The sequence below is a fragment of the Monomorium pharaonis genome, chromosome 10 (assembly GCF_013373865.1).
Source record: "Monomorium pharaonis isolate MP-MQ-018 chromosome 10, ASM1337386v2, whole genome shotgun sequence".
Lineage (NCBI taxonomy): Eukaryota > Metazoa > Arthropoda > Insecta > Hymenoptera > Formicidae > Monomorium > Monomorium pharaonis.
The window spans coordinates 10,095,548-10,108,256 of NC_050476.1; the positions used below are offsets into that span (position 1 = coordinate 10,095,548).

At 34.2% G+C, this 12,709-nt stretch overlaps 2 protein-coding genes across 11 annotated transcripts in view; one reads left to right on the forward strand and one right to left on the reverse strand.

Moving 5' to 3' along the window:
* LOC105833366 overlaps nt 1-12,709 on the forward strand; it is a 303,435-nt gene that overhangs the window by 234,393 nt on the left and 56,333 nt on the right. The window lies entirely within an intron of this gene.
* Nucleotides 7,679-10,196, reverse strand: LOC118647616. The gene has a single exon (XM_036292854.1). It carries the CDS (start codon nt 9,428-9,430, stop codon nt 8,720-8,722), a length of 711 nt encoding a protein of 236 aa, XP_036148747.1. The 5' UTR covers nt 9,431-10,196; the 3' UTR covers nt 7,679-8,719.

The window sequence follows — 12,709 nt, forward strand, 5'->3', positions numbered from 1 at the left end:
GTGCTGACTCAAAGTTTCTTCCCTGATCAGTGTGAAGTCTTAAAGGTACTCCGTGCCTAGAGACAACCTGGTTTACGAAGACTTTAGCTACCGTCTTTGCTCTGATGTTTTTTAGAGGAAAAGCTGCAATCCACTTAGTAAAACAATCCACAATAACAAGTAAATATTTGTTTCCTGAAGAGGAAGTAGGAAATGGTCCTAAAATGTCCATCTCAATTCTTTCAAATGGAGTGCCAATGTTGTAAATTTGTAGAAGGGATTTTCCCTTTTCGGAAGGACCTTTCCTAGAAATACATACGTCACAAGATTTACACCAATCCTTAACGTCTTGTTTACAGGTTGTCCAAAAGAAACGTTTCCGAATTCTCTCAAGTGTCTTATTAACACCGAAGTGTCCGCTCGAAGAAGAATCATGGGCAAGCGTCAAAATTTCTTTTATATGACTACGGGGAACAATAAGCTGAAGAGTAGTCGACTTTAAATCAAGGGCGAACCATTTCTTGTATAGAATTCCGTTCCGGAGACAGAGAGTATCACAATAAGACCGATAAACTCAAGAAGAAACATCTCGCGAAGAAAATTCTGCACGCGGAGGAAACTCCCGCCTCCTTACCACGAATGAAAATCGCTATGCTAGGATCCTCCCTCTGTTTCTTGCGTCATTCCGCTAAGTCATTCTCGGGGATGATAATCCGCGCTATCGTGTCCACCGGCTCCTGGGAACTTTTCCCTTCTACTTTGGCACAATATCTGCCTACCCTCAAGATTCACACATCCGTCGAGACATTCCATCTGCGTTTCCGCGAGACTGGCCTTTTCGATAGATAACCTCGAACTTGAAGCCAACTTGAAGTTTTTCCAACCAACGAGCAAGTTGGTTCCAACTCTTTGAAAAACATTAGCCACCTTAAAGAAACATGATCAGTACGTATAAAGAATTTTCGACTCAATAAGTAATGAGAAAAGGATTTAATTGACTCGACAACGGCCAAAAGTTCGCGGCGAGTTACACAATAATTCTTTTCAGCTTTATTCAGAACTATAATACGCGAATTATAATTTGCAACTATAATACGCGATAACTTTTTCTATTCCCGTTTGTCTTTGCAAAAGAACCGCACCAATACCATTATTTGAGGCATCAGTATCCAAATTCTCTTTCCCCGCTAGGGAAAGAAAGAATAGGAAAAGAGGACAAAATGCTTTTCAGTTTGACAAATGCATCCTGACATTCTTTTTCCCAAGAAAATTTGACTTTATCTTAGTAAGTACAAAAATGATTTTCGCAATAGAAGAAAAACCTTTTACAAGTTTACGGTAATACGGGCAAAATTCTAGAAAACTACGCAACTGCTTTTTAGTATGCGGAACTGGCCAATCTTCTAAAGCGGAAATTTTATCAGGATCGGTAGTAATGCCACTCGCGGAAATGACATGACCTAAGTATTTAACGTTTTTATAAAAGAAGACACATTTTCCAGGATTAATGTTTAAATTGACTTCACGAATTTGTTGAAAAATTATTTTAAGATTCTTTAACATTTCTTCAAAACTTTTCTCGAAAACAATTATGTCATCCAAATAGACAAGACAAATTTTTGACAAATATTCTTTCAAAACCTTTTCCATAAGCCGCTCAAAAGTCGCGGGAGCGTTGCACAAACCAAAGAGCATAACGGTAAACTGCCAAAGTCCGTTCCCGATGTAGAACACAGTCTTTTCATGATCCTCTGGACGAATTTTTATTTGCCAATAACCGCTTTTCAAATTCAAAGTAGAAAACCAAACATTACCTGAGAGCTGGTCGAATATGTCGCCAATCCTGGGGAAGGGAAAGGAGTCTTTGATACTAATAGCATTTAATTTCCGGTAGTCTACATAGAATCTTATTGACCCGTCTTTTTTCCTGACCGAAACAGCAGGAGAAATCCAGGGACTTTGAGACTCTTCAATGACACCAAGATTCTTCATATCCTCAATGATTTTCTCCACTTTCCCACGTAAATGTAAAGGAATCCGACGAGGTACCTGCTTTATTGGAGAAAAATCTTGGATATTAATAGCATCATGTTGAACTAAATCACAGTTTCCAGCAATGGAACTCTTTAGAAAACACATCACAAAATTCCTCAAGAAAATCAAAAAAATTCTTTCTTTGGATTTCGTCAAAATTAGACGAATTTTTAAGAGTGAGCTCCTCCACGACGGAAAGAGTTTTTCCCGAAAATGCTTCCAAACGAGCAATTTCTTTTTCTGCCGGAAAGAAATCAGAAAAAGCGGTATCAAAAGTATTTCCCAAATTAATTCTTTTAAGAAAATCGGCACCAAATAAACAATCGTCTCGAATGCTAGCTACAATAAAAGGAATTTCCATCGAAAATTTTCCAATTTGAACCTTAGCCAAGATTCTCCCTTTGCAAGGAACTCTCTCCCCGGTAGAGTATCTCAAAATACAACTCAGTTTTCAACGAAAATTCTTTACCTTCAACAAACTTCTCATTAACAACCGAAACGTCAGAGCCCGTATCGATTTTAAAGAAACAACTTCTTCCATTCAAACTCCCACCATAAACAAAATTTTCCTTATTAACAAAACATGAACAGAACGAAAAGGGTCAACTTCATTAATGAAACGGCTGACCATTGGAGGTCCCACTTCTAAAATCGAACTCGCTCCGGGAAGGTCGACTAGGCCAAGTTTCCCCCCTCCTCGGGACAATCCGCGCGATAATGCCCGACTTTCCGCACGTCCAACACTCGCGCGAGCCACCAGCCGCGGACTTTTGCCTACGCCAGTCTTTCTTTCCCCCGGCAAACTTTTTCTCCCCCTGTTCCTTTTTGTCCTGCGTGCGTCCCTCGCCCCTTTCCCCGAAATTATTTTTAACATCGGAATTAAATCTTTCCGTAGCCAGAACTCCCTTCCTGAATAATCTTAACCGCCCTAGCCCTTTCGATGACCAATTTCAGCGAGAAAACTTCCTCGAGCTGGAGTCCTCCTCACGAAATTATCTGAGAGAGCGGAAACGAATTGCGCGCAAACAATCTTTTCGCGGACCGGAAAAGAACACTCGGTACGCTAAACGCGAAAGCCTTTCGAGCTCGGCTCCGAAAGAGGCATAGTCCTCCCCGTACCTCTGCCTCCGGCTAGTAAAAAGCGAATAATAATTCTGCGTAAGCTGACTTTCACGGAACCGCACTTCTAATTTTGATTTAAGTTCTTCGAAGCTCAACTCCTCCAAATTTTCTACAGACTCTAAAACCGCACGCGCTTTTCCCCTTAGACAAGCGGCGAGAGCGACGGATTTCCTCGCGTCATTCCAAAGATTCGCGCGCGCGATAAGGGAAAACTAGGAGAGGTACTCACGCAGCGGAACACTCCCGTCAAAAACGTCGGGCTTCAGCTTTAGGCCGAGAACAACGGACTCGCGAATCTCACGAGAGACTCCCGTGCACACGCCCGCGCCGTCCTCAGCGGTGTTTCCGCGTCTCACGACCACACTCGCGCACGCGCCGTCCCGAGCGGCTCTCTCATGTCTCACGCCCGGCCCGCCAAAAGTGTCATCCCCTTCAACTCTATTATCAGAAAGACTTAGCTGTAAACAGCGGAGCTTCTTTTCATAACGACGCAGTGTCACGGCTAACTCCTCCTCCCTCCGCGTTTGACTCTCGCGCAACTGACGCATCTCTTCCAGGAGAGCTTTTAGAATTCCCGACTCCCGTTCCGGAGTGAGGCCCGATTGCGCACATAAGCGATTGGACACAGTAGTATTTCCCGATTGGACACAGACCCGATTGGACACGGACTCGATTGGACACGGACTCGATTGGACACAGACCCGATTGCACACGGACCCGATTGCACACGGACCCGATTGCGCACCGACCCGTTTGCACACGGACTTAATTAGACACAGTCCCGATTGGACACGGACCCGAGTGCACACGATACGATTCCGCATCGCAGAATAATGCAAAAACAACCTGGATAGCACAGAAAATTTAGAATAAATTTTTATAAATATTTTACGAATTTATTTTTAAAAAACATTTTTTAAGTTATATAATCGTTTTCATAAATTATTTAGAAATTATTATTAACAATATATAAAATATATTTTTAAAATGTACTAAAAAATATTTATGTTATATAAACTCGAAATATTTTTGTATTTTTGAATTATAATAGCATAAATATTTATTTTTAATATTTTTATAAATATTTATCATAATTATTTTATACTTGGCAAACTCAGACATAAAAATACGTACAAAATATTTATTATAATATTTTTCTTTCTTATACATATTTTATAGTCGCAAACTTATGTGGTGCAGAAAATGCTTTGTGCACACACACACACACACACGGGCGGGTGCAAGGGGGGCTTTGCCCCCCTCCCGCACCCGTCCCGTCCAAGTCGCTACCCATGTACTATCTGAAATGCGGAATCGTATCGTGTGCAATCGGGTCCGTGTGCAAACGGGTGCGCAAACGGATCGGTGCGCAATCGGGTCCGTGTGCAATTGGTTCGGTGTGCAATCGGGTCTGTGAGCAATCGAGTCCGTGTCTAATCGGGACTGTGTCCAATCGGGACGGTGTGTAATCGAGACTGTGTCCAATCAAGTCCGTGTCCAATCGAATCTGTGTCCAATCGGGACTGTGTCTAATTAAGTCCGTGTGCAAACGGGTCGGTGCGCAATCGGGTCCGTGTGCAATCGGGTCCGTGTGCAAAAAAATATTAATCTTATCATCAATGTATTAATCAAAAAGTTATCCCATCCCGTTCATCTTTCAAACAATAAATAATAGACTGAAATATTTGTGCAATAAAAATCACTCATGGAATAATGATCAGAACAGTGACCCACGGGAATTTGAAGAAAGGGTTTCTTAGGTTATTATTTGGAACCACGGCTCCACCTTCAAATGGGCTGAAATTTTTTGTAATGGCTTTTTATGGTTAAAAAGTAATGTTAAAAAAAATGTAAATAACAAATTTTTAGTCAGGGGAAGAACAAAAAGAACTTATAAACAAAAAAGGAATACAACAACATGAGTATGCTCGCGTTTTAGTGATTTTTCGCTAGATTTGCGAAATTTTAACTCAAATTATGAATAGTATACAATTTACAATAAAACTTACAAATCTTTAGGATAATCTTTGACAAAAGAGGGCTTCCTTCTAATGACAAACTATCAAGATTATAAATGGACTAACGCGACGTCCGATATACATAAACAATCGATACACATACACGAAGGTGCAACAAGGGCTTGGGTCCCCCTTCCCGCACCCGCCCCGTCGCGTCGGTAGGGGTACCCAGGGTAGAAGTGCGTAAAAATACGGTGCGTATTTTGTTAATGATAAATTACGACTTAACTGACTATTATTTCTCAACAAAGTATGCGCATTTGCGCACTTTTACCCAGAAATGTGTGTGCGGGAGGGAGGGCCGAAGGACCCTCTTGCACCGACCCATGTGTGCATACATGCATGCATGCATGCGTACCCCTGCGAAGACGAATTTTATTCCACATTAATCGGAAGACAATGGTACATTTTTAAATCTTTTTTGTTTATATTTTTTTTTCTTGTACTTCTCCTGACTTAAAATTGTTATTTACATTACTCTCTAAGCATAAGAAGCCATTACAAAAAATTTCAACTTATTTGGAGATGGAACCGTAGTTCGAAATAATTACCGTCTCTTTTTTTTACAATTCTTTTTGTTAATACTATTGCTCAGAATTTTACATTTATTACTAGGAATCTGAATTGCAGAATAGCATATTCTACTAACAACAATTTAAAACAATTGATTAAAAATGGCAAGGATGTTTAGATAGCATATCGTGTTGTGATGTGGTATAGAGCATCTTGCCAAGATTATGAGGCATCTTATGTGGGCTAAACTAAGAAAAAATTAATCACCAGAATTAAAGAACACAAAAAAGATATTGATAAAAAAATGTGATTCATTATTGGTAATTTTTAATCATAGAATGAGCCAATACTGGATATCGTTGTATTCAGTCTATTATATCAATAAATTTAAACAAATCAGATAAACGTTTTGATTTGTATTCAGATCATTATCAATATTAAATACAAGCATAAAACGCAGATAAGACAGGCACACAAAAAAAAAAGTGGTTGGTCCGGCGGACTAGACTAGTCAATCCTTATGTATTTCGACCCGCTGAATCCGAATCTAAGGTCAGAATTGCAAAGTTAGCTCGCATTTTCAAACCACAAAAAAAATTCTTTTTTAATTACACAGGCACACAAAAAAAAGTGGTTGGTCCGGCGGACTAGACTAGTCAATCCTTATGTATTTCGATCCGCTGAATCCGAATCTAAGATCAGAATTGCAAAATTAGCTCGCATTTCCTAACCTAAAAAAAATTTTTTTTGAGATTAGGAAAAAATGAGCTAATTCAGCAATTCTGACCTTGGATTTGGATTCAGCGGGTCAAAATACATAAGGATAGACTAGTCTGGTCCGCCGGACCAACATTTAAAAAAAATTTTTTTTTGAGGTTAGGAAAAAATAAGCCAATTCAGCAATTCTGACCTTGGATTTGGATTCAGCGGGTCAAAATACATAAGAATAAACTAGTCTGGTTTGCCGGACCAACATTTAAAAAAAATTTTTTTTTTTTAGGTTAAGAAATGCGAGCTAACTTTGCAATTCTGACCTTGGATTCGGATTCAACGGGTCAAAATACATAAGGATTAACTAGTCTGGCCCACCGAACCAATATTTAAAAAAAAAAATTTTTTGAGGTTAGAAAATGCGAGCTAACTTTGCAATTCTGACCTTAGATTCGGATTCAGCGGGTCAAAATACATAAGGATTGACTAGTCTAGTCCGCCGGAACAACCACTTTTTTTGTGTGTGCCTGTGTAATTAATACAACAAATTAAACAAAAACACTGTGTTAAAGAAACGTTTCGACTGTACTTACAAGGGAACCTCGCGAACCCGAAAATTCTGATTTTAATGAAACTTGGCATAAATGTAGAGGGGGTGAATACATGAATTTAGAAATTAAAAGTTGGTGCTTATAAACGGTTTAAAGGGTTGAAACCACCCTTCAAAAATTTTTTAAGTTTTTGAGTTTTTGCCTTTTCTCGATATATCTCGTAAACTAAACAAAATATTAAAAAATGTTTTATACAAAAGTTTTACAGTATAAATACCTCTATTTAACTATGCTATTTATATTTTCAAAAAAATTTTTTTTTCAAAAACATTTTTTTTCTTTGAAAAAAAAATTTTTTTGAAAAAAATAAATAGCATAGTTGAATAGAGGTATTCATGCCGTAAAACTTTTGTATAAAACATTTTTTTATATTTTGTTTAGTTTACGAGATATATCGAGAAAATACAAAAATGTCTTAACTTTGAAGCGTGCTTTCACCCCTTCAAGCCGTTTTTGAACTAAAATAAAACATTTCTAAATTAATGTATTTACCCCCTCTACATTTATGCCAAGTTTCATTAAAATCAGAAAATTTTCTGTTTGGTCTTATAAACGGTTTGAAGGAGTGAAACTACTCTTCAAAGGTTGAGATATTTTTACCTTTTCTCGATATATCTCGTAAACTAAACAAAATATAAAAAAATGTTTTATACAAAAGTTTTACAGCATAAATACTTTTATTTAACTACGTTGTTTATTTTTCGAAAAAATAATTTTTTTAATTGAACTTGTTACACACTACTTGTGGTTTTTATGTGTATAATCTATAGGATATCTTAAAACATTATAAGGTATAACATATTTTTATTCTGAATAAACTAATAAACTTTTGCATAAGACTGTAAAATAATTTCTGTTAATAAATTAATTATTATTTAATTACACATAATATTGTTATATTTACCGTCGCCCGTTCTTTTACAGTTGTCTCAATGGTTAAACAGAAAGTAATAATACCAACAGTTTGTAATATTTATTTATTATTATAAAGTTTAATTATTAGTTATTAGTAGTAATTAATAAAATATTTTTTAAGGCGCCTTTATTTTATGAGGTACACCACAATTTACACACGGTATTTCCATGTTGTTACACGACTCGAAGCGTTGTCCATACATTCTATATCTACTTATGATGTTTATGTCTCGGGGCGTATTACATATTGAAATTACATAAATAAATAAATGTAATAAAAACAATAAAAAATGTAAATATAATAATGAATGTATTTATAATTTGCGAGTGTATGTTAATACTAATCTTATTTACGTCTAAAAAACGTCAGTTATATCTACGTCTAATTTTAGAAGTTTTCTAGACGTAAACAAGATTAGTTTGTCATTATCAACTATTAATAAAAATCTGAAAAACGTTGCGTAAAAAATCACGTGCGCATTTAGTATATTCGGAGAGATTATTTCTTGAAAGTTTTTAACTGTACTGTTTTTTTACACAATATAACTGACACAACGAATTTGGTTAAATATGTTGTATTTGTATTCCATTACATAAGATCAAATTATTTTTTCCATATACATAAAATATACGCATGCATTTTATGGATGACATTTTCACCATGCTGATAAAAAGTATTATGCCATACATATATTTGAAGGCTTTTTCTGTAACATAAATGTAGTTGTTATAAATATTTAATTGTCTAAATAATTTATTACAATTATCTATCTTCGTATCTTTTTCCAAATATTTTTATTGGTACTTACATTATTTTTATTCCTCATAATGTTTGCAATCATGATATTGCTCAAAAAAATGATGCATACAAAGGTATTGCTTGCACCAAGAACAACGTATTACTGCCGGGGCGTTACATATGGAACATTGTGGTACATCCTGTATGTCTTTTCCAGAAAAACAGAAATCCACTGGATTTTGAAATTGTGATGGCCGTTCCTCGATATATCCACTCTTGAACCAGGCATACTTAAAAAGATTATGAAATCGCGGCGAAGATAGTTGTATATGAGTTAAAGATTGCAATTTTATAATATTATTTCTCAAGTGTAAATTAATATCGTAATTAAATAATACGACACGATCACTGAACGTTCTTACAAAATTTTTCCATATTCTGAACCCGAAAACATCAAGAGGTTGAATCATTCCTGTGGTCTTTTTTGGTATAGTTAAAATTCGCACATCTTTATCAGATGGCATAAATTCTTGAAGGGTTGTAGGACAATGTCCGGTCCAAGAATCTAATAATAGCACACTGAAGCTTCCACTTATGGGTAAAAATACATTTGTAAACCAAGATTGAAAGTGTTTTCCAGTTAATTTACCCGATTTCGATGCAGCGATGTAAATGTTTGCAGGCCTGAACAAGGTTTCTTCAACTCGTGGACCAAAATTTCCACTAACTTCTTTCAAAACCAAATAGAGAGGTGATTGTAATTTTTCGTCTGCAGAAACTATGGGCATTATTGTATAATTATGTGTTATTGCTGACGTTGATTGAATTAGAGTTTCAACTGTTTTAACATCTGTGTGGTCAGCGTTCTGCCTGAATGAATCTCCAAATTAAATCCACTTTCGTCAGCATTGTATATATTTTCTATTCCAAAAAGGCCAATAAAGGATTTTACAGTAATTATAAATTCTTGGCATGCAGCTTTTAATTGTTCTTTATCTCTTATTGTAGAACGGTTTATAAATTTTGTTATTTTTCTGGATACAATTCCATATTTTTTTTTAAATTTAATATCCACGTTGCTCCTGCTTTAAATGAAGGAAGATCTATTTGTTCTTTCGCTTCTAACGCCCATCGTCGCAGATCCAAGTCATGAATAATCCGTTGTTCATCATTAGCGTCTTTAAAATGATTTAAAACATATTGGGATATATATAACAATTTTTCTCTACGATTACCTCCTTTTTGTAGATTATTTTCCCATCGATATAATTGTGTTAGGGACTTCACCTTTCTGAAGCGACGTTGCACTCTTGAAAGAGAGTATCGGCCTTTTTTTCCACTTTTCCAATATTCGACGGCTTTTCTTTTATAGCTACTATTTAAAATTTCGTCTTCTGGTTTACAATTATTTTCATTATCAGATTCAAAATCGTCATTATCATTTTCTAAAAATTCTACCTCTTCGTCTGATACATATTCTATGTCAGGTAAATCCACTTCCCAATAATTTTGAAATTCTAAAGCAGTATCAGTGTGTACATCAAATGATAAGTCATTCACTGCATTTGTTATAATATCTTTTATCACATCACGTAATTGTATTTCTCTTTCATTTACAGGCGTTGGTGGAATATGTGTAATTTTAAATAAAATAATTAACATATTAAGAACATTCGCAACATTTATGTGTAACATTATACTTCGCGTAATTAGAAAGAATCTAACAGAAAAATTAAGCCACGTTAGATGTAACACTTATGTACTGATTAAGCATACGTTAGACTTGATACTGATGTGAAAATGACGCGTACCATCATTAATAAAGATATCAAACTTTGATACGTGATTTCCATTTCATATATAATGTATACCGTGACATGACAAATATAAAACTTAAATGTGAAATATGTGACGTAGACAGAATGAACTGTGTGAAGGCAATGTGACTACTCTAATATTGCGCAACTGTTAGATGAAAACTAATACATACAGGGATGCAGATAATATAAATGTATAGTATTATAACATAGATAATATATAACATACATAATATACACATAGATGATATAAATAGAACGTAGTATAAGATAGTATAATTATTTTATAAATGCTATATACATAAAAGTCAATTTTATTGAAAATTTATTTTAATTAAAAAAAAATTTTTTTTTGAAAAATAAACAGCGTAGTTAAATGAAGGTATTTATACTGTAAAACTTTTGTATAAAACATTTTTTTATATTTTGTTTAGTTTACGAGATATATCGAGAAAAGGTAAAAATATCTCAACCTTTGAAGAGTAGTTTCACTCCTTCAAACCGTTTATAAGATTAAACAGAAAATTTTCTGATTTTAATGAAACTTGGCATAAATGTAGAGGGGGTAAATACATTAATTTAGAAATGTTTTATTTTAGTTCAAAAACGGCTTGAAGGGGTGAAAGCACGCTTCAAAGTTAAGACATTTTTGTATTTTCTCGATATATCTCGTAAACTAAACAAAATATAAAAAAATGTTTCATACAAAAGTTTTACGGCATGAATACCTCTATTCAACTATGCTATTTATTTTTTTCAAAAAAATTTTTTTTTTAAAGAAAAAAAATGTTTTTGGAAAAAAAATTTTTTTGAAAAAATAAATAGCATAGTTAAATAGAGGTATTTATACTGTAAAACTTTTGTATGAAACATTTTTTAATATTTTGTTTAGTTTACGAGATATATCGAGAAAAGGCAAAAACTCAAAAACTTAAAAAATTTTTGAAGGGTGGTTTCAACCCTTTAAACCGTTTATAAGCACCAACTTTTAATTTCTAAATTCATGTATTCACCCCCTCTACATTTATGCCAAATTTCATGAAAATCAGAATTTTCGGGTTCGCAAGGTTCCCTTGTTAGTCCTCTTCAGTTATAATACATTACCAATGTACGAACTTAAAACATGAATGAAATGATGGACACGAAAATATAATTAAATACAAGCATAAAACGCAGATAATTAATACAACAAATTAAACAAAAACACTGTGTTAAAGAAACGTTTCGACTATACTTAGTCCTCTTCAGTTATAATACATTACCAATGTACGAACTTAAAACATGAATGAAATGATGGACACGAAAATATAATTAAATACAAGCATAAAACGCAGATAAGTAATACAATAAATTAAAGTTGGAAACAACGTAGAAATGTCTCATGAGTTTGCCTGGAAGCACGTTAAAATTTTAGACTCGTCTTATTAAAAGAACCGTCTTATTAAAAAAATTCATATCCGAGACATATCAAAAGGCAAAAAATGATCTTAAATAAGCAAAATGATATGAAATTTCTACCAGATTTGTATTTATAGATCTTAGATACATTATCACAATTATAGCCCGTACTTTAATTAGGTGGTAATTTTTATTCTTTTAATTTTTTATTAATTATTTTATTTTTCAATTTCTCTTAATTTTTTATTTTTTATTTCTTATTTAATTGACTTGATTGATTTTTTCTTAACTGTCTTGTCTAAGGCCTTCCTTGATTTATTCCCTACTTTGTCCTCTTCTCCACCTCTCTCAGCTCCTCGCTCTTGTTTATTCTTTTATCACAATACTTATCACTCATGTTTTTGACTCCAAAGACCACGTTTGTTTCTTATTTAAATTGTTCATTCTTTTTCCACCTATGGAGCACACGTCTGAACTACATTCATACAAGTATTAATTTTTAGTTTACTGCTTCCCTATCTTGGTTAATAATTTATGACATCGACACATAATACTAAGAATTCGGCCGTATTTACAGTCTATTTTTACTCCGCAAAGAATGAAATACGTAACTTACTAATTTTTATTGTCCTCGAAAACCTATGTTTTTTAAACTTTTATATCCGCTACCGGGCATTCTTCCCAATGAGCACAATAACGTTTGAAAAATATTTTTTTTAATGTTTGAGAAACATTTTTAAAAACATTTAAAAAAACATTTAAATAATGGAATAAGTCCCGTTTTTCTCATAAAAAAATGTTTATTTTACATTAAAAAAAATATTCTGTTATTATTTAATAAACATTTATTTA